At 36.2% G+C, this 21,256-nt stretch overlaps 1 protein-coding gene across 1 annotated transcript in view; it reads left to right on the top strand.

The window, feature by feature from the left end:
- The first annotated feature begins 6,940 nt into the window (after positions 1-6,940).
- The window catches only part of myo10l1 (myosin X, like 1), a 65,649-nt gene continuing 51,333 nt past the window's right edge, over positions 6,941-21,256 (top strand). Inside the window, exons 1-2 of the mRNA XM_073852335.1 lie at positions 6,941-6,961; positions 9,690-9,788. Of these exons, the coding sequence (XP_073708436.1) occupies positions 6,941-6,961; positions 9,690-9,788 (120 nt within the window). The remainder of the gene's footprint in view (positions 6,962-9,689; positions 9,789-21,256) is intronic.

Raw genomic sequence — 21,256 nt, 5'->3', positions numbered from 1 at the left:
CTTTAGTGAGTGTTAGTATGTAGGCCATACATTAAAGCAGGAGGGGAGAGGCGTAGCAATCTGTAGCAAAGTCTAGCCTCCTCATCGTCTCTATTTTCTTCAGTATGGTGGGAATCTCTCAGGCACAGCTTTTAGCCTAACAGCTTCATCTATCATTAATTTCTCTCACTCTTTCTCTCTCTCCCACTCCTTCTGTCATGTATATTTGATAGCTGCACAGGAAGTGCCGTGTAATGGCATTTTCACACTGTTATGTGTGAACACACATGAGGTTAGGAGACAAGAGTGAGATGAAGGAGGAAGAGGGAAGGACAGAAGATGAGAAGGAAGTGGAGAGCTGAGAAAGAAAAACGTATACCGATAGCTAATCATCAGTCACAGAGTTGATTATGTAAAATGTCCCAAAGTAAAATGTCCCAGATTTGTGTAAAAATATCAAGTAGAAAATAGTGGTAGTTGTTTGTTTTGAATTTGTCTGTCATATACTTATATATACTTAAATTAAGTAAGTAAATGTAAAAAAACAACAACCTTTATTTAGCAGTAAATATAGTAATTTAAAAGTATTTAGCTAATTATCATTTAACTGAATGATTGTAAATAATTGGATATTGGTATCATCATGTCATAATTTCTTTTTTGCAATTGTTTGAATATTATAGTTTTCAATTTAATGCGCTAAAATGTTAGCCTGGAAAAAATCCAGACCCTAATCTATTAAGATTAAGGGTCTGGCATCGAGCAATGAAAAGGGTCTAACTCGAGGGGCGGCACCAAGCGTGCATTTGAAACTCTCACTGCACGCAATTGGATAACGCCACGACCAATCACAACAATACACCGTGTGAGCCGCATACGCTTAGCTACCAGCGGAGCTAACTGATAAATTAAACTCTTGCCGTATCCAGTCGGCAAAACAGCAAAAACGTCCTTCTTGCAAAGGAACGATTCGAGCGTGGTTTTCTGTTCCTCTTTTATATGAAAAGCCAAGTCTAACTCGTTCATTGTAGCGGCCAAAGCCGTTTCAAACAACTGGTGTTCATCTGTAGCCATTTTTCAATAATGTTTACTAAATGATTCCGGACGTCGGAGCGCTGTCGCCATCAGCTTAGCTTGCCTCTGGCCCGCCTACACCAGATACACCGATTTGATTGGTTCCCAGAACTGCTTACGTAATGCAGTAACGTGCATCATTGCTCGATGCCAGAGTGTTTTGCAGAGACAATTCAAATTGTGCTCTCGCGAGACCTCTGGATTTCCAGGGTAGTAAAATGTCTGAATTGTCAAAAAAAAAAAAAAAAAAAAAAAGGTGAACCCAAGTTAGAAACTTTATTTGATTTACACTACCAGTCAAAAGTTTTTTAACAGTAAGATTTTGAATGCTTTTTAAAGAAAAACCAAAGCCTGCATTTATTTGATTCAAAATACAGCAAAAGCAGTAACATTGTGAAATATGTTTACTATTTAAAATAACTGCTTTCTGTTTGAATATATTTTAAAATGTAATTTATTCCTGTGATCAAATCTAAATGTTCAGCATCAATACTACAGTCTTCAGTGTCACATGAGCCTTCAGAAATGATTCAATTTGCTGATTTGCTGTTCAAGAAACATATCATTAGTATTATCAAAAATTAAAACAGTTGAGTACATTTTACAGGATTCTTTGAAGAATAAAAAGATCCAAAGATCAGCATTTATCTGAAATATAAAGCTTTTGTAATTATTTAATACTATTTAAAAGCTTGGAGTCAGTAAAAATGTTTTAAGATGATGATAGAAATTAATGCATTTATTTGGCAAGAATGCATTAAATTGATTAAAAGTGATGATAAAGTAATTTATAATGTTACAAAAGATTTCTATTTTAGATAAATGCTATTCTTCTGGACTTTCTATTCATCAAAGAAACCTGGAAAAAAACGACTCAGCTGTTTTCAACATAATAATAATAATAATAATAATAATAATAATAATAATAATAATAATAATAATAATAATTGTATTAGAATGATTCTGAGGGGATCTGAAGGATCATGTGACTGGAGTAATGATGCTAAAAATTCAGCTTTGAAATCACAGGAATAAATTACATTTTAAAATATATTCAAATAGAAAATAGTTACTTTAAATAGTAAAACTATTTCAAAATTGTACTGTTTTGTTGTACTTGAATCAAATAAATGCAGGCTTGGTGAGCAGTAGAGACTTATTTAACAAACATTAAAAATCTTAGTGTATATTTGCATTTGTTCGAAAAACTATCCAAACGATAAAAATTGAAAATGAGAAATCCATAGGTGGAAGCTTTTTTCGTTCATTGGTTTAAATAGTATGGTTTTATGCACTAAAATTAAAATTAACTGGTAAATGACCTGTCTGAGCTGTAAAAATGTCAAATTAAATGGGGAGCTCAAGCTAGAAGCATAAACCTAGTAAAGGTTCATAGTGATATTCTTGTAGACATATCTCTTCTGAGAATTTAGGAAAATTCTAGAAACTAAAGACTAAATGTGGTTATTACACTATAGCATTTTCTTTCTTTCAGGCTTAATTTTAATACTAAGAGCAGCAGAAATGAAATCCTGAGAGGAACGCACAGGTTATATTATCATGATTTGTGTCTTCTGTTCAGTGTGTCTACAATAAGGACAGAAGCTGCTTTTTAGATCACCTGAGCAGCTAAAATTCTCCCTACAGGGCAGAAAGGTGGTCAGAGTGTTGGTATTCTAACTGATGTCTGAAATGGAGCAGAAATATCTCAGAATGGTCGTGTTGCAGTAACTGAGACTCCAGTGATGAACACTGAAATGTCAGCATGTTTAGGGCCGTAGAGGTGGGTGATGGGATGCAGCATTTTCTCTAGACCAGTGGGTTTATTTTTTCTCTTTACTGTCAATACTCTTCTTCTTTCCTTCGTCATTTTTCTCTCTCCCTGTTTTGTTGTCCAGCTGTGTCATGCTTGATTCATAACATCCACACATATGCTGCTATTCTGCATTTTAAACACATTGCCAAGTGTGCCACTTCCCTAATGCTATTTTAATCCTCACAGAATCATTCAGTTCCGCACACACCCTCTGTTTCTCATTGTCAATGTTATTGTCTGCTGGAATTGGCAAATCCGCCCCCTATGATGGGTGATAAGAGGTTGAGAGGCTGTCTGGTGATAAGTTACACTGGTCATTAAATGAAGGTTAATAATGGCATGTATCTGTGCAGGGAGAGTTTGAAAGGCAGTGGTTTTCAAGGTTGTGTAGGCGTTCCATAAATGTTATTTGATGGGTTCAGAGAGTCTGTGTGCTGTGGTTTACATAGTGGTAGAAGACACTGCGTGAGGGTCATCAGACATGTGAGTTTTCTGATAAATATTGTGACTGCAAATATTGCGATATAAACTCGCAATTCTGACTTTATTTCTCGCGGTTGTGTTTATGTCATGCAATTCTGACAAAAAAGTATGAATTGTGACTTTATATATCGCAGTTCTGACCTTATAACTCACAATTTTTTCACAATTGAATTCTCAGGGAAAAAAGTCTGAATTGCAGGTTTATCTTGCAGTTCTGACTTCATTTCTCAGAATTGCAAGTTATATCTCACAATTTAGAGAAAAAGTCACAATTGTGAGTTTATATCACACAATTTTGAGGAAAAAAGGCGGAATTGGACATTTATATCTCACAATCCTAAGAAAATAAGTCACAATAGTGAGTTTATATCACCCAATTCTGAGGGAAAAAAAGTCAGAATTGCAAGTTTATATCTCACAATTCTGAGAAAAGAAGTCACAATTGCGAATTGATATCACACAATTTTGATGCAAAAAGTCATAATTTTAAGTTTATCTTGCAGTTCTGACTTTATTTCTCAGAATTGCACGTTTATATCTCACAATTCTAAGAAAATAAGTCACAATTGCGAGTTTATATCAACCAATTCTAAGGAAAAAAGTCAGAATTGCACGTTTATATCACCCAACTCTGAGGATAAAAAGTCGGAATTACAAGTTTATCTTGCAGTTCTGACTTTATTTCTCTGAATTGCAAGTTTATATCTCACAATTCTGAGAAGACAAGTCACAATTGTGAATTAATATCACGCAATTCTGATGCAAAAAGTCATAATTTTAAGTTTATCTTGCAGTTCTGACTTTATTTCTCAGAATTGCAAGTTTATATCTCACAATTCTGAGAAAAGAAGTCACAATTGCGAATTTATATCACACAATTCTGATGCAAAAAGTCATCATTTTAAGTTTATCTTGCAGTTCTGACTTCATTTCTCAGAATTGCAAGTTTATATCTTACAATTCTGGGGAAAAAAAGCCAGAATTGTCAGATAAAAAGTTGCAATGACCTTTTTATTTTTTTATTCAGTGGCGGAAACAGGCTTCCATACGTATGTCACTCACTTTGCAAAAAATAAACAAAACACATCTTGCAAGGCAAAAGCCTAAATGCGTGATGAGGCCCATTAAAATGCAGTTAAAATATCCCTATAATTCAAGTTATGAAAGTAAAAATCTTTGCATGGGTTTGTTTTTTATGTTTACATAGTTAAGTAATATCACACAAGCAACAGTGCCGTATTCCTAAATATTTGCGCAAGAGCATAATCGCGAATGTGATGTTAACTTAAAACAGCAGTCCAACAAACAAGTTAATATTGAGCAAGCTACATTTTAGGCACAATATTGTTTGTTTATTCTGTTTCATCAATTAAATTGTGTTAAACAAAAGCAAAGCAGAACATTTTTGCGTTTAAATCCAGAATAAATCTGTTTTAGATCAAACCTTTTGAGTCCATGATTTAATAACTCAAATCTAAAAGACAATGAAAACATCAGAGGATAATAAGCTGGTTGTGTATAAGAATAAAGTGCTGCGCTTCAGTCTGAAACACGCAACGCATATATTAATTTAATTACATCGCACCCTTTGCTGTCTGATAATAGCACTAACACATTTCACGATTCTAAGTTTTCTTTGATTAATCGTGCAGCTATATGATCAGGATTAATGTTGCTGATTCCTCAGGGGCTGCATTTTTTTATACAGATCCTCCTATGTACCCTCCCCCAGTAAGTGCATGTTCCTTCACGTGTGTGTGTGTGTGTGTGTGTGTGTGTGTGTGTGCGCGCGGTTGAATATTTCTTTTATTTTTTCCAGTGGATGTAACCGTTTTCTACTGACATCTGTGCAAGAGCAACAGCAGAGTTATCTGTTGATGAAGACGTCAAATTCTTTCATCTCTGTTGTGTTCATGCATGATTACACGCTCCTGCTCTCCATAGGGTCTGAGTTCTCATTAATGATTTCAGATCGGGGCACAAACCAACAGCCTCCACATCTGTGCTAATTACCGCAGCAGCTCCTGATCCCTGTTAGAGATGCTATCTGCGGCTGTGTAAAGCCAGGAGTTCCTGATAAGAACATGAAGAACGCTGGAGAAAAAGACAAGCCAAGCATCATTAAGTCATTTTTAATTTCTGAACTTCTACCCATGCACAACACACACAGTGGCATGCATGTGTAAAGCTCCACTATTAATTAAAATAATAACGAAATCATGATATGACTTAATGCAATTTCAAATGTCAAAGACTGCGATTTAATTAAATAAATACATGCGATCTGTGTTTCAGTGAAGTGTGGAACTGTGTTCATATATTCATGTACCTATGTTCATTTACTAATGGCCTTTTACATGTCAATTGCATTGTTGTCTATGCAGGGTGAGAAAGCTGTTGGATTTTATCAAAATTATCTTAACCCTTGTGCGCCAATTAAAAAAAATGAAAATATGAAAATGTCATAAGAATTTGAAGCTTGGAAGTAAAGACTTAAGTTTGGTCTCATTTTAAAGAAGACCCTTGGCAGATTATTGTCAGAAAAAAAAAAAAAAAAAAAAAAATATATATATATATATATATACATATAATAATATATAAATATATATATCTCTCTTTTTACCTTGTCAAAAATAGCCCTTTTTAGAGCGAGCTATTCTGTCGCATATTCCTTTAAATGCTAATGAGATCTACTCACCACACCCCTCTCTGCTGTGGGATGACGAGCTGTAATGTTTACTTTAGCCGCATTTAGCCACATTTAGCCGCGTTTAGCTGCGAAACTTGCTGACCAACACATTATTAAGAAGGCCATTTGCAAAGATGCATAAAAAACCCTTATAGTCACTTCTGCTGTGGGTGAAGCTGCATCACGAATGATTTGCACGAATATAGACACAAATGTAGATCGGAATCGGCGCTTTCCTTTCAAAAACGAAAGTAATGTTAATTCTCTGCATCTTCAGCGGCTCAGATGCCGGGAGTAAATGACGACTGCTATGTTCATTATTACATCCAACAACAGAACACCTCAATCGCTCAATCTGAGACATTCTTGTCTTCCCTTGCACCTGAGTCACACAATGGCGATCAGAGTCGGACTGTTTCAGCTCGGTGAGGGCGGGTCTAAAGTAAGGCGCTCATGTCAATCAACTATCGTGGGAGCGGCCTCTGTTGGTGTGTCGTCACACCGACAAGAAGCTGAGAATGACCTGATTTTAAAAAGGGGATATTACTTTTAAAGATTAAAAAAAATACAGCTGGGTTTATTTTTATCAGTGTAGGGTGGTTGTGTGCACAAACTGCCAACACACATTAATGTTCAAACAACATGTTAAAGTGAGTTTTGCATCCGATGACCCCTTTAAAGCCATGCCAACAGAATGAAAGCCTATTAACAAATATTGCATCATTTTATATTTAAATGGCCCTGGGATTAAATGGCCCTGGGATTAAAAATTCCGGAAATTTTTGTCCTTAAGGTCCTGAGAGGAACTATTTTTGTATCTATTGTTAAATAGATTTATTAAAGGAAATGAGGGTAAAATAATACAATTCCAATAAAAATACACACCTGTGTAAAAGTTTATGCAGTTGGCATTTACACAGGCCAAAAAAAAAAAAAAAAAACTGAAAAGGACAAAAATGTCCATAAGGTTGAACAAGGGTTAATTTGTTTTCCGAAGATGAACAAAGGTCTTATGTTTTTGGAACAACATGAAGATGAGTAATTAACAGAATTTTCCTTTTTGGGATACTATCCCTTTAAGGGCTCCCTTCGGTTTTCCTCCAAAAAAAGGTTTAAAAAATGAAAGAAAATAATAAGGCCAATTGCTGTTTTCATACTGTACCCTCTATATGTCAAGGAAGCTATAGTAGCCTCTGTGAATATGCTTTAATATTAGTGTTGGTTGTGATTGATTTCTGAATAGCCCATTTTTGTTTCAATTTAGATTTTTAGAAGAGCAGGGAAGTTTTTTGACTGTTTTCAAATGAAAATTAAATGTGTAAGTGTGTGTTGCTCAGCTGTCTGTTGTAAGTGTTTTTCTGCCTGGCTTGGTTCCTTTACCCAGGGGCAGAGCAGCCTGTCTTTTGTCTTCACCACTACAGTTCCTCTGACTGGAAGTGGGATGGCCATCATAGTCAACCATCTGTTGACAAAAAAATAGCTTCTATCTGTTTATCAGTCTGTCTTTTGGTCTGCGTGTCTGTCTGCCTATTTATTGTCCAGAAATGCATGTGTCGTAGAGGAGGTCATCCGTTTCGGAATCAGTATAGCGAATGTCCATGTCTGGGAAACCCACACTCATAGTGTAGTTTGTGGTTTGGGGTGGATTCACACATTATTCTCTGTTTGTTTGTGGGCAGGAGTGAGTTTATGTATGTCCAATGACTCAAAATTTAATGACATGCTTGTCTAGCAGTGGTTTCAAACACTTTCATTTCAAAATCCTCTTTAAATACAGTAGAATAATATTTGTGAATTCAGGTAAGCTACCATTGTGACAGTTCACCTCATATACTGTGAGTAATAGGGCATTTTGTTACAAATACTGGATACTGGAAATCTAAAAGGTTTCTTCTGTTTCTTCTGGGACATTTAATGCTTTGGAAGTCATAACGTGATTTTTTTGTTGGGGCTAGTGATTGTGTATTGAGTTTCCTTTTTGAAGCTAAGGGCTTATCGATCCGTTTCCCAATTATTAGTAGTTAACTTCATACAGCTGGCCATAATTCAGTCAGGCACTCACATGGAACAGCACTTTACTCTGGAGAAGAGCAGGAGGACACATCCGAAATGACATCATTGCTCACTATGCTGTGTTATTGCATTTATGAATTATAATGTGGAGAATTTCATTAAAGCACAAACCTCCCATGATATATTAGCTTAGTCTGAAAACCTTTCATACTTCATTTGTATTTTTTCTATTTTTGTAAATGATAGTGTAATACTGTTAGACTGTGTGAAAATGTTGTTGGGTCATGCTGTTAAACATGTGCCTTGTCCAGTCTGATGGTGAGATGATCTCTGGAGTATAATTTTTGTAAGGTTTTAAACATTCCTTTCGTTACAGTATGTGTTTTAAGTTTCAGCCCTTTGTATTTTTGAGCTTAATTGAAAATCTTAATGTCAGAATATGTGTACGCTGAAAAAAATAATGTAGGATTTACTTTAAACAATTTTCACTCAAAAATTGCAAGTACATTTAACAAATAATTACATAGAAATGACAAGTAACATATTGAATTAAGCATGACATTTTTAAGTAGAAAAGACTTTATTTATTTACAACTTCAAGAAATAATTTTTACAATAAGAATATACAGTTGAGGTCAAACGTTTACATACACTTTGCAGAATCTGCAAAATGTTAATTTTACCAAAATAAGAGGGATCATACAAAATGCATGTTATTTTTTATTTAGCACTGACCTGAGTAAGATATTTCACATAAAAGACAAATCATAAGTCTACAAGAGAAAATAATAATTTAACTTATAAAAATGACCCTGTTCAAAAGTTTACATACGCTTGATTCTTAATACTGTGTTGTTACCTGAATGATCCACAGCTGTGTGTATTTTTATTTTTTTTGGTTTAGTGATAGTGGTTCATGAGTCCGTTGTTTGTCCTAAACAGTTAAGCTGCCGGCTGTTCTTCAGAAAAATCCTTCAGGTCCCACAAATTCTTTGGTTTTTCAGCATTTTTGTGTATTTGAAAGCTTTCCAACAATCACTGTAGGATTTTGAGATCCATCTTTTCACACTGAGGACAACTGAGGGACTCATATGCAACTATCACAGAAGGTTCAAATGCTCACTGATTCTCCAGAAGGAAATACAATGCAATAAGAGCCAGGGGGTAAAAACTTTTGAACAGAACGAATAGGTCTCTTTCATTTTTAGGTCTTTGATTTTTTAAATAATTCAGTGTTTTAAAAAGGGGGAAAAAACGTGCTACTGTAACAACGACCCACTTGTTTCTTTGGGAAAACTGTGCTTGTTTTTTTTTTTCTTTGTATATTCTGTTTTGTAATGTGTTCTGAGGGTTTCAGTTTGGCCTTCACTTCACTGCTTTGGAATAATAAAAGGCCAAAACAAGAAATAAAACTTTTTATGATTGAATCAGACTTCTGTGTGTGGGCTTCTGTGAGTGTTTGCAAAAGAAAAGCCACCCATCGGTCACCCTAAAAGTCATACATTGCAACAGTAAATCGACTACGTGAAGATTTTGTGTTTTATTGGTGTGTTTTATTGTTCTGTGGCTCTTAGAGACGTATAATCTGGGATTGTGCTGATTTGTGTCTGACTGCTTTGTGTGTGTGTTTTGCAGGGTTCTCGAGTGTGGGTGAATCATAAAGATCAGCTGGTTCCATCTACAGTGAACTCCTGCGTAGATGGAACCCTGGTGCTCACCACCGACTATGGGGAGGTAAGACTCAGCAATCTGTCATAAACACACACACATGTAAACACACAGATGTTGCCCTTTATGGCTGAATGGGTGTTGTGTGAGTCAGAGATTACGCTGGGTTGGTATTGTGCTCTGAATGTCATCATAACAGGGCTGAGGAGGTGTGTGTGTGCATATGCATGTTTGTGTGTGTATGTCTGCCATCTGCACATCTGAGGCTAAATCAATGCATTCATCCACCATAACCTTCCACGTGAAAGAGACTATATCATATAACCGTCCCTAATGCACTCCACCATTCCACATGAGCTTTTGGCCTTTTCTGGTGCAATGTGATACATGCAGAGAAATAATTATAGAAAAAAAATACATGATCGAAAGAGAGTCAGAGTGGAAGTGCAGAGATGTCCCCTAATATATGCTGTCATGGTAAAAGGGTGTCCTTTCAAAGGTGATACAGCTGGAGAAAATTGTATCAGACCAGCCAGTGCTTATAACCAGCCGGTATAACCGGACAGTGTCATATAGACACTGAAAAAATATCAGTAAGCCATTATAGGGAAATAGTGTTGCTTTCGCATTTCCTTTTTTAGCAATAACAACATGCCAAGTCATGTTTTTAAATTAGAAAGATGTTTGATCTTTCAGAGAATTTCAGTGTGTTAGAATAAGCAAAAATGTGATTTATCACAATTCTTTATATAAAGTCGGATATACAGTTGAGGTCAAAAGTTTACATACACCTTACAGAATCTGCAAAATGGTCATTATTTTTATGTGGCTGGACCTGAATAATGACCTGAATAAGGTATTTCACACAAAAGAGGTTTACATACAGTCTACAAGAGAAAATAATAATTGAATTTATAAAAATAACCCCATTCAAAAGTTTACATACGCTTGATTCTTAATACTGTGTTTTTTGTTTAGTGAGAGGTGTTTATGAGTCCCTTGTTTGTCCTGAACAGTTTAACTACCTGCTGATCTTCAGATGAATCTTCAGGTCCCACAAATTCTTTGGGTTTTCAGCATTTTTGTGTATTTGAACCCTTTCCAAAAATGATTGTATGCTTCTGAGATCCATCTTTTCACACAAGTGAGTGACTCATATGCAACTATTACAGAAGGTTCAAACACTTAATGATGTTTTATTAACAAAGTTCGGGAGGAGCACGTTCAGATAATTAACCTGGATGAACAGGGGGAACGCAATCAGTAATCAACCTAATTAACAGATAGTATTTATACCACAGCCTTCCCTCTGTTCTTTGACAGTTTTCTAGCATCCCTCCACCACCCCTTCTCCACACTTACAACCATTTTCTGTCCTAACCAGGGGGTTTTCTGAGTTCGGGCCAAAATTCCGAGCTCGGAGCCCTTCAATCGGACAGCTCGCCAAATACGCATAACCCATTCCCAGTTTATTATATGTAAGTGTGAACTCGTGAACTGATGCTCCAGAAGGAAAAACAATACATTAAGACCGGGGGGTTTAAACTTTTGAACAGAATGAAGATGTGTACATTTTTCTTATTTTGCCTAAATATCATATTTTATTTTTAATTTAGTACTGTCCTTTAGAAGCTACAGAAGATACTTGCATCTTTCCCAGAAGACAAAATTAGTTAAATGTTCCCTGATCTTTAAATTTAAAAAGTTTGCATTGTGTTTCCTTCTAGAGTGTTTGAACTTTCTGTAATAGTTGCATATGAGTTACTCAGTTGTCCTCAGTGTGAAAAGATGGATCTCAAAATCATAGTCATTGTTGGAAAGGGTTCAAATTCACAGAAATGCTGAAAAACCAACAAATTTGTCAGACCTAAAGGATTTTTCTGAAGAACAGTGGGCAGTTTAACTGTTAACAAGGGACTCATAAATAACTATCACAAAAAAACACAGCTGTGGATCATTCAGGTAATAACACAGTATTAAGAATCAAGTGTATGTAAACTTTTGAACGGGGTCATTTTTTTTTTTATAAATGTAACTATTATTTTCTCTTGTGGACTATATGTAAACATCCTTTATGTGAAATATCTCATTCAGGTCAGTACTAAATAAAAAATAACATTCATTTTTGTATGACCCCTCTTATTTTGGTAAAATAATTAAAATTTTATAGGATCTGCAAGGTGTATGTAAACTTTTGACCTCAACTGTATATTTTCAGCTTTATCTGGATACATGCAGTATAGTCATGTGGGGTGATTTATAGAGATTGTCAAAATTTACACACTGAAATAGTGAAAATAAAGTTCACCTGCCATGAATAGCATCAGGGGCTAAAAGCAGTGGCCATGTTTTCAGATGGTCTCAGTTCAGCATGCTTTAAGGGTTATCTTAGTTTGAGTAAATATGCCATAATTAATGCAAATTGCTCTCAAAAGTTTGCAAACACCCAAAAGGTACTTGCTTAATAGTTTCATTGCCATTCTCATGGCTGATATGAGAGCCTTATTATATTTCCTTCATAAATGTCCCACTCGTCTTTCCTTTTATTATTCCCTGTACATGGAAACTATTCTGAAAACTCAAATTGAAAATATAGATTATATTGTCTCATGTAAAATACACCTCAGAGACATTTAAATAGTTTTGTCAGTGTTATGGAGTCTGTGCGCCAACCTTTGGGTGTCTAATTACATTTCTGTACAATTCAGTGAGCAGAACTGCCTCTGTTTCTAGATTTAATTGTAATCAAATGGTTGTATTAGCAGTTAAACTCCCTCACAAACACACACACACACACACACACACACACACACACACACACACACACACAAACACACAGAGTGCTGATCAAGGTAAGTAGTTTGTAATGGCTGTGGGTTGTTGGAGCTGGCAAAGCTGTGATGTCAGGCTAATAATAACAGCTGTGCTGGCCTGGATTCAGCTCAGAAAGGGAGTCTGCACAGCAGGGAAGGGTTATCTGTACAGATGCATACATCCTGTTTGCATTTGTGTTTTTGACTACAAACATTTGTGTTTGCATATGTGTGGTGCATATATGAAAAGTTCAGATGCAAAGTGCCATCTGAAATTTTCATCTAAAATGAGCATTTTTATTAGGCTCCTGATATTTATGTTCAGTTATTTCACCTTAATTGCATAGAGATGGACCTATGCATTGCTATTACAGTAATATTACTGAACCTAAACATAGGAGCCTGATAGAAATGCACATTTTTAGACGGCTCTTAGAGGCTTTTGCATCTGAACTCTTCATATGTTTATTCATGTGTGTGCTTGGTGGTTGGGCAATATGGCAAGAATATCACATCGTAGCTTTATTCAGGCAAAATCAAGATCCTCGATTTCATTGCCTTACATTTTCATGTTGGTTTTTAAGACTTGAAGGAGAGGGTGAATAAATGATGACTTGCAGAACATACACCTTTAGTGTAAATTATTAAAAAACAGTAATAAGCAGCAATAAACAAAATATTTCTTTTATCAACAAAATATTATCTTTTATCAACTTTTGGGTGTTGATTCAAATGAATAAGTAATATTTTTCACCAATTATTTGAAATGGGCATTTGAATCAACAGAATCCTTAAAATAATTCAGACTTCACAGCTTTACTGAATCCAAGACGGGTTCCAAAAATACATTAAAAATCTGCTTTAGGTTTTATCTAAGTCTCCATTTCCCCAAAATTTCCTGTGTGTTGGTAACCTTGATGATTCATGCCCTGAACACCAGAGAGCTTGTGCTGACATGGGAATATTCAGTAGCATTCTCTGCAGTAGTTCAAACCCTCCTCCATAAATCAATACAGATCCAGCCTTCTGCTTTGTCTCAGGCAGCCTCTCCAGGAAACCCCACCATCTTCCATACGGCCTTCTGGAGGTCTTTAAACCTTTTGTATTGGCTCAGAGCTAATCCTAAAGTCTTGTTCTAAAGCGGTAGAAAAATTGTTTTGCGTGTGTGGGGGATTTGTATTGAAATGGCAACCCTGTTGGAAAATGCTGAATTTTTAATGTATATTTTAAGGCATGGTATAGTACAAGGTTGGATGCAAACCGACATCTCTCGCTCTCGTTTCTGAATTGGTTAATAATTTAGTTAAGTATGGGTGTGACCCCATTCCTGCAGTGGTTCTGACCGAGTTACTGGGACAAAATGCATGCTACACTATGCACGCAAGCATGCATGCTTGTGTGGATTGTATATGTGAATTGAAAATTCAATCAGATGTAACCTGCGTTTCTGCAACATTATGAACAAAAAAATATATTAAAAATGTTGCATAAACAACAAACCCCTGTCTTATTAAAGAAATTGTTTACCAAAAATGAAAGCTTGCTGAAAATATACTCAAATGTGACCCTGGACCACAAAACCAGTCATAAGGGTCAATTTTATCATCTGAAAGCTAGCTAAATGTATGGTTTGATAAGACAATATTTGGCCGAGATACAACTATTTCAACTATTTTGGCATAAAAGAAAAAAATGAAAAGTTGCTGAAAATATATTCATCCTCAAGCCATCCAAATTGATGAGTAGATGAGTTTGTTTCTTCATTAAAACAGATTTGTAGAAATGTAGCATTACCAGTAGATCCTCTGCAGTGAAACAGCTGATGAATACATCACAATAATCCACAACGCCTCCAGGCTGTCAGTTAAAATTGTGTAAAGTGAAAAGCTGTTTATAAGAAGCAAATCCAAAAATCCTGGCCAAAATATCAGTCAATAATCAATAGTAACGCTTTCTCCAGGGAAAAAGTCTATCCCCTGTTGTCCTTTCACATCAAAATTTACAACATATTTTGGCTGTTTTCTCTTATAAACAGTTCTTAATCTGTGCATATTTCTCTCCTGTTTTAGACAAGGCGACTTTTCACTGGAGAAATCAATATTATGGATAGCGGGCTCATATTTTAGCCAGGAGCAACAGTTTGAAGTTAAAAACATCTTCATGATGAATTTGTTTATTAATAACAGAGTTTTTAATCTTGCTTCCCAAGATGTTTATTAATGCACTAGAGTTGTGTGGATTACTTGTGGATTTTTGTAATATTTTTATCAGCTCATTCTGACGGCACCCATTCACTGCAGTGGATTCATTAGTGAGCAAGTCATATAATGCAAAATTTCTCCAAATATGTTCTAATGAAGAAACAAATTCATCCACATTTTGATTAGGGTTCATACAATCTGAGCAAATTGACATTTTTGGGTGAACTATTCTTTTAAGAGAACAAGGTAACAGTGTTTTAATAACCTTCTCATGACTTTAAAATGCTTTTGTAATGTAGTAATGCTAGCAGGTCTATATTGTGTTTATTAGAGTTTGATTCCGTCATAGAAGATTGCATTGCCAGCCTTGTCCTTTCAGGTTGAATTTGAGGATGTGAAAAAGGTCACTTATAATGTTGGCCTTGTCCTTTCAGGTTGAATTAGAATTTAAGTGAATGCTTTTGTATATTTTGTCAGTATATCAGTAAATCAGGTGTTTTGTTGTGTTTTTTTTCTCTGTATCAGCTGAAAAAAAACCTGTATGTGGGTTATTTTTTTGGTGGGTGTGTATTTGTGTGTGTGCCCTCCGGAGCATTGGTCAGTGAGTATTTCCTTCCTACAATTCACGCTGAGGTTACTCTTCTGCTTCAGTGCTTCAGTGTGCATGTGTGTATGTGTGTGTGCAAGTTCACCTAAAGCGTTCACAGGTTTGTTATAGGATTTAAGAACTCTGAGGCACAAATATAGACTGTGACCTAAATTTGAGAAGTTAGCTATAAGAGTTTAATGCAACTCTGAGCTACAGCGCTCCAAGGCGTTTCACCCACCCCCTCCTGAGATGGTCTTTCTGTGTGTCGTCATGTATGTAAGAGCTATTTCTAATTCATTTCACATTGAGGCACATAAAAAAATCCATATATTGTTTGCTTTATTTTTATATCACTGAACATAAGCCTATCACTGACCTGCAGTCCCCAGCAATCCAATTGGTCATCAGTTTTTCTGAGGTAAACTCAGGAGCCATTCACACACTTTTGGTTTGTATGCACAGACAGATGTCTTTAACCATTATGTTTCTCTCCATGTGGGCTGTGTTTTTAATTCAAGTTTAAGCATGCATCTTAGGACCCCTGCATTCTGTTGTGCTTCTGTTTTTCTATAGGTGTGAATGTAGGTCACTGATGCTTATAGTCTCTCTCTCTCCCATGCGCTTTTTCAGCTTTCGTCTGAATCATGCAAAGCAGCTTCAAACATCAAACAGATTTGCTGGAATATCCATGCGCTGAGGGGAGAGAGATGGAGCGGCTGTGTGGTTCTGTGCGTGTGTGAGTGTGTGGGTGGAGAAAATGGAGCATGAAGACCTCCTCATCTCCTCTTTTCAGCATTTAAACTTACAATCATCACAGACTCACAACCAAACACACACACATTTACATAGGGTACATTACATATACTTCTGTTGTTTTTATATACAGATAGTTAAATATGTTAACCTAACCTTAACCCTTACCTTAACTGAAAACTTTCTGCATTTTTTTATTTTAAAAATCTTTTTACAAATGAGGATGACTTGAAAAGAAGGTTTTAGGATATTTTGTTAGTTTTAGTTCCCTTCTGGGTATAATTTTAATTCTGGGTATAATGTTTCCCAGCCTCAGACGAGACAAGAGAGCAGTGGATTTATTTATTTACTGTATATTATGCTGCTGCCACACAGATCTAATATAAATAAACATGCAATTTCCTTTTCTAGCTGTTTACCTTCATAGACATAACCGATTGTTTTTGTAAATTGTGTGTTTTTAACATAAACTTGTGTGTATTTGACAGTTTAAGTGCAATAAGACAGGAAAGAGAACTTGGTTTAGTACTCACATGCCGTGTGACAGCCGCTTTCTGTGCGCATGCTTCGGATTTGTGTGCTCAGAAAACCCCATATCACAAGTTTAAATGAATATGGTTTAAAATGCATGATTTCAGCGCAATAGACATGATAATCAAAACCAAACAGATGTTTTTTAGCAGAATATCTGAGGTACGAGCTGTAAAGGCACAACTCATTTGCATTTAAAGAGTCATGCACGAAAATGGCATGTTTCTGCTTCCACTCAAAATAGGCATTTACAAAATGATATTTTGAGCTGACACTTCACAGACACATTCCAGGGACACCTGAGACTAATATTACATCTTGTAAAAAGGGGCATAATAGGTCTTCTTTAAAAAATTAAAATAAGAAAGACAGCGGGAATATTAGACTGCTATCACTTTAAGAGCTGCCCTGATCCAATATACTGTTACACGTTTGTTTTCTTTTTCAGCTGTAATTTTCACTTCAGACCTAAATTACTGTGTTTACGAGGATACTTACAAAGATGGGCATTTTGACACATAAAATGTGTGTATTTAACTGTTCAAGGCCTATAAAGTGGCAAAAATAACTCAGTTCAGTACTCCCACGCTCTATAAGCACTTCAACTGCACACACCTCTCAGACAGCGTGTGCTCTCATATAGCAAAATAAGTTCTCTTTTTCCTTAACATTATTAAAGATCAGATTATCAAAGAGAACATTAATAACTAGAACTTTGAACAAATATTCCATTTTTTTTTTGCTAGAAACTTTGTTCCTTTGCCAGAATTCTAAGTATGTTCCTAGTTAGCTGGGTGTATTTTAGTCATATATGATAGTTACTGTCAAAGCTTAATTAGATTAATAAAAATAGTGAGTAATAGACTTGTACTATATTTCAGGTCTTCAGTAGCTTTGTTTGAACGTTAGAAATGGCCCTCAAAAGTTATTTAAATGAGACCTGTTAATGGTCCTTTTTATAATATTTAATATAAGTCTCAGGTGTCCCCAGGATGTGTATGTGAGGTTTCAGCTCAAAATACCCCACAGATCATTTATTATATCATTTTGAAAATGGCTATTTTGAGTGGAAGCAGAGACATTTTTTCAGACATGTCTCTTTAAATGCAAATGAGCTGCTGCTCCCCAGCCCTTTTATAGAACATGGCTGTGCTTTTATAGCTAGTACCTCAGATACTCTGCCAAAAACATTTGTCGTTTAGTTTATCATGTCTATTGTGCTGAAATCACGTGTTTTAAATAATATTAGTTTAAACTGAGGTTTTCTGAACGAACACATCCGCAGCATGTGCACAGAATGCGGCTGTCACGCAGCATGTGAGTGCTAAACTAATTTCTCTTTCATGTCGTATTGCGCTTAAACTGTCAAATACACACGTTTATGTTAAAAGCACACAGGAGTTACAAAAACATGTTATGTCTGTGAAGGTAAACAGCTGGGAAAGAAATTGCATGTTTATATTAGATTGGTGTGGCAGTAGCGTAATAAACAGTAAATAAATAAATCCACTTCTCTCTTGTCTCCTTTAAGGCTGAGACTTTAAATAGTCTTCTGTGCTTGTCTGTGCAGACAAAGACAGAACAGTTAGCATAATTTGTACGAATTTTCGCCATGGCGTTAGAACTGGTACACTGTTGACATTTGCAAAAACTAAATGACAGCGCAGTGGGCGGAAACATGCAGATTAAGGAACGTAATATTAACCAAACACAATGGACTGTTGTCCTTTTTCACATTTTCTGGGTAGGTAGATGCACTGTGGACCCGACTATAGCACTTAAACATGAAAAAAGTCAGCATTTTATGAAATGTCCCCTATAAGATAAGCATGTTAGATAAGCATCATAAACTATATGATCAGACAGACACTTAAGACAAACACAAATGCATAAATACTTGTAAATGATCTAAACCATACAAAAGTGATATAGAACTTTGACAGTATATTATGTCCCTTTATTGTGTCTGCGCTCTCTCTTCAAAACACCCACTTAAATACACTGAAATTATTTGTTATTTCATTCTAAATCAGGTTTGTTTCTTTATATTTCTAATTAAGGTTTAATTCTGATCAGGATTCTGAAAGGTCAGTGTCATTACCGTCAGCTGTATTGATTAGCAGCACCTTGTCTCAGCTCATAAACCTTAACCTTTCCTTCTTCACTGCAGTCTGTCAACCCCAATTTAACAGCATGTAACTAAGGCAAACATAACTCTCTCTGTCTTGCCCTCCAGTTCTGGGACGTACATATGTGTGCACTTAAAAAGATTGTGGCTGATTTAATAGGTTTAAGTAGAAACAGCTCATAAATCTATACCTGAAGTAAACGGCACACATACATACACACACATTAGTAGCTGTATTGATTTTTAATCTATCAGGCTCTCAGCTCTCTCTTCATGAACTGGGCTGTGCTCTCTGGTTACCGTGGCAACGGGTGACACCAGACAGACATGCTGAGAAGGAGAGAGAGAGAGAATGTCTCTTCCTTTTGTTCTGTCCACTCAAATAAAGCAAAGAACCTTTTATCAAAGTTCATGTAGTTTACATGGATATTAAAGCTAAAGTGTGTCTATTCTGCAGTGATAGGATGGCCAAATTAGAGAAAATGAATGACTCTTATCAAACAGGTTTTCAGAATACTTTCCCTGCCTGCAGATCCTCATTTTTTGAGGAAATCAACATATAAATGGCTTTATTATAGTTGTCTCTTGATATTAAAGTCACAGTGTAACAGAAGTAGTGACTCATCTTTTCTTGTACAGGTCCTTTTCAAAAAATTAGCATATTGTGATAAAGTTCATTATTTTCTGTAATGTACTGATAAACATTAGACTTTCATATATTTTAGATTCATTACACACATTTGAAAGTAGTTCTAGCCTTTTATTGTTTTAATATTGATGATTTTGTCATACAGCTCATGAAAACCCAAAATTCCTATCTCAAAAAATTAGCATATTTCATCCGACCAATAAAAGAAAAGTGTTTTTAATACAAAAAAAGTCAACCTTCAAATAATTATGTTCAGTTATGCACTCAATACTTGGTCGGGAATCCTTTTGCAGAAATGACTGCTTCAATGCGGCGTGACATGGAGGCAATCAGCCTGTGGCACTGCTGAGGTGTTATGGAGGCCCAGGATGCTTCGATAGCGGCCTTAAGCTCATCCAGAGTGTTGGGTCTTGCGTCTCTCAACTTTCTCTTCACAATATCCCACAGATTCTCTATGGGGTTCAGGTCAGGAGAGTTGGCAGGCCAATTGAGCACAGTAATACCATGGTCAGTAAACCATTTACCAGTGGTTTTGGCACTGTGAGCAGGTGCCAGGTCGTGCTGAAAAATGAAATCTTCATCTCCATAAAGCTTTTCAACAAATGGAAGCATGAAGTGCTCCAAAATCTCCTGGGGCCTCATGTATCAACGCTGCGTACGCACAAAAACTTTGCGTACGCCAGATTTCACGCTCACGTTTGGATTTACTAACGATGAAATTAACGTGAGAATGTGCGTTGATCCACGCCAACTCCATGTCTGGCGTACGTGTATTTTTTGTGCGTGTGTTTGTTTTATTTCCCTTGGCGACTCCTAGAGGCAATTATTTTAAATTGCACACTACAAAGTATCGCACCAACACATGTGAAAAACATTGCTATTAATTTATAATTGATAAAATGGGTTAATTGAGACAATATTTTTCTACCAATTATGTGATTTAGAACATATAAAAGCATTTGCAAATGTATACAACCCTTGGTCTATGGCAATGTTGTCCTTATACATCAATGGCCGAATCCGAAGGGAACGTTTAGGGATCACAGTGATTTTCTGGCCCACGATGATGACTGGCTTATAAGCCGTTTCAGATTTCCAAGAGCTATCCTCTTGGAGCTCTTTCCTGAGTTGGGTCCAAATTTGGAGACAGCGAGGAGCCACGCATTACCCGTTCCCTTAAAGGTGCTGATAACGCTTGGTTTCCTGGCAAATTGTTCTTTCCAAAGGGAACTGGCAGATCGCTCGGGGTTAAGCCAGTCGTCTTTGAGCCGTGCAATGCCAGCTGTATGGGACGGGATCATCCGCATGTCTAGCAGGTATATAAGATTTCCATACCATGCAGTTGACCAGCCAAACAAAGCGCAATTTGCAGCGATCACCGGTTTTCCTAATGTAAGCGCAAGCGATCGACTGCACGGACATTGCTAAAAAGGCGCCATCTGAAGAACAATTTGGATACGTGAATCGGAAACAGCTAAGTTTTACTTTATTTTATTTTATTGAGCGTAATTATTTAACTGCATATCAGGAGACCGCGGTTATCCATTAAAGACGTGGCTGTTAACCCCCCTCAACAACCCACAAACTGACCAAGAGCGCAGATACAATGATGCCCATTCTCGCACTTGTAGAGCGGGCGATTTGGCAGCTGAAATGCCGGTGGCACCAGAGCCGTGCACAGACCTTTTGAGGGGCATGTGCTGAAACTGAAAAAAGGGCACCCCCCCCCCCCAACCCCAGCCCCTCCACCACCAAAAAAATAACACACAATAATATTCTTATTTTATATTTAATTAGTATTAATAACTTTTATACAGATAATATACATATAGAGGGTATGTAAATATCTTATGTGTGTGTATATATATAT

The sequence above is a fragment of the Garra rufa genome, chromosome 12 (genome assembly GCF_049309525.1).
Source record: "Garra rufa chromosome 12, GarRuf1.0, whole genome shotgun sequence".
Classification (NCBI taxonomy): Eukaryota; Metazoa; Chordata; class Actinopteri; order Cypriniformes; family Cyprinidae; genus Garra; species Garra rufa.
The sequence above is the reverse complement of the archived record's forward strand: the minus strand, read 5'-3'. Positions and strand labels throughout refer to the sequence as shown.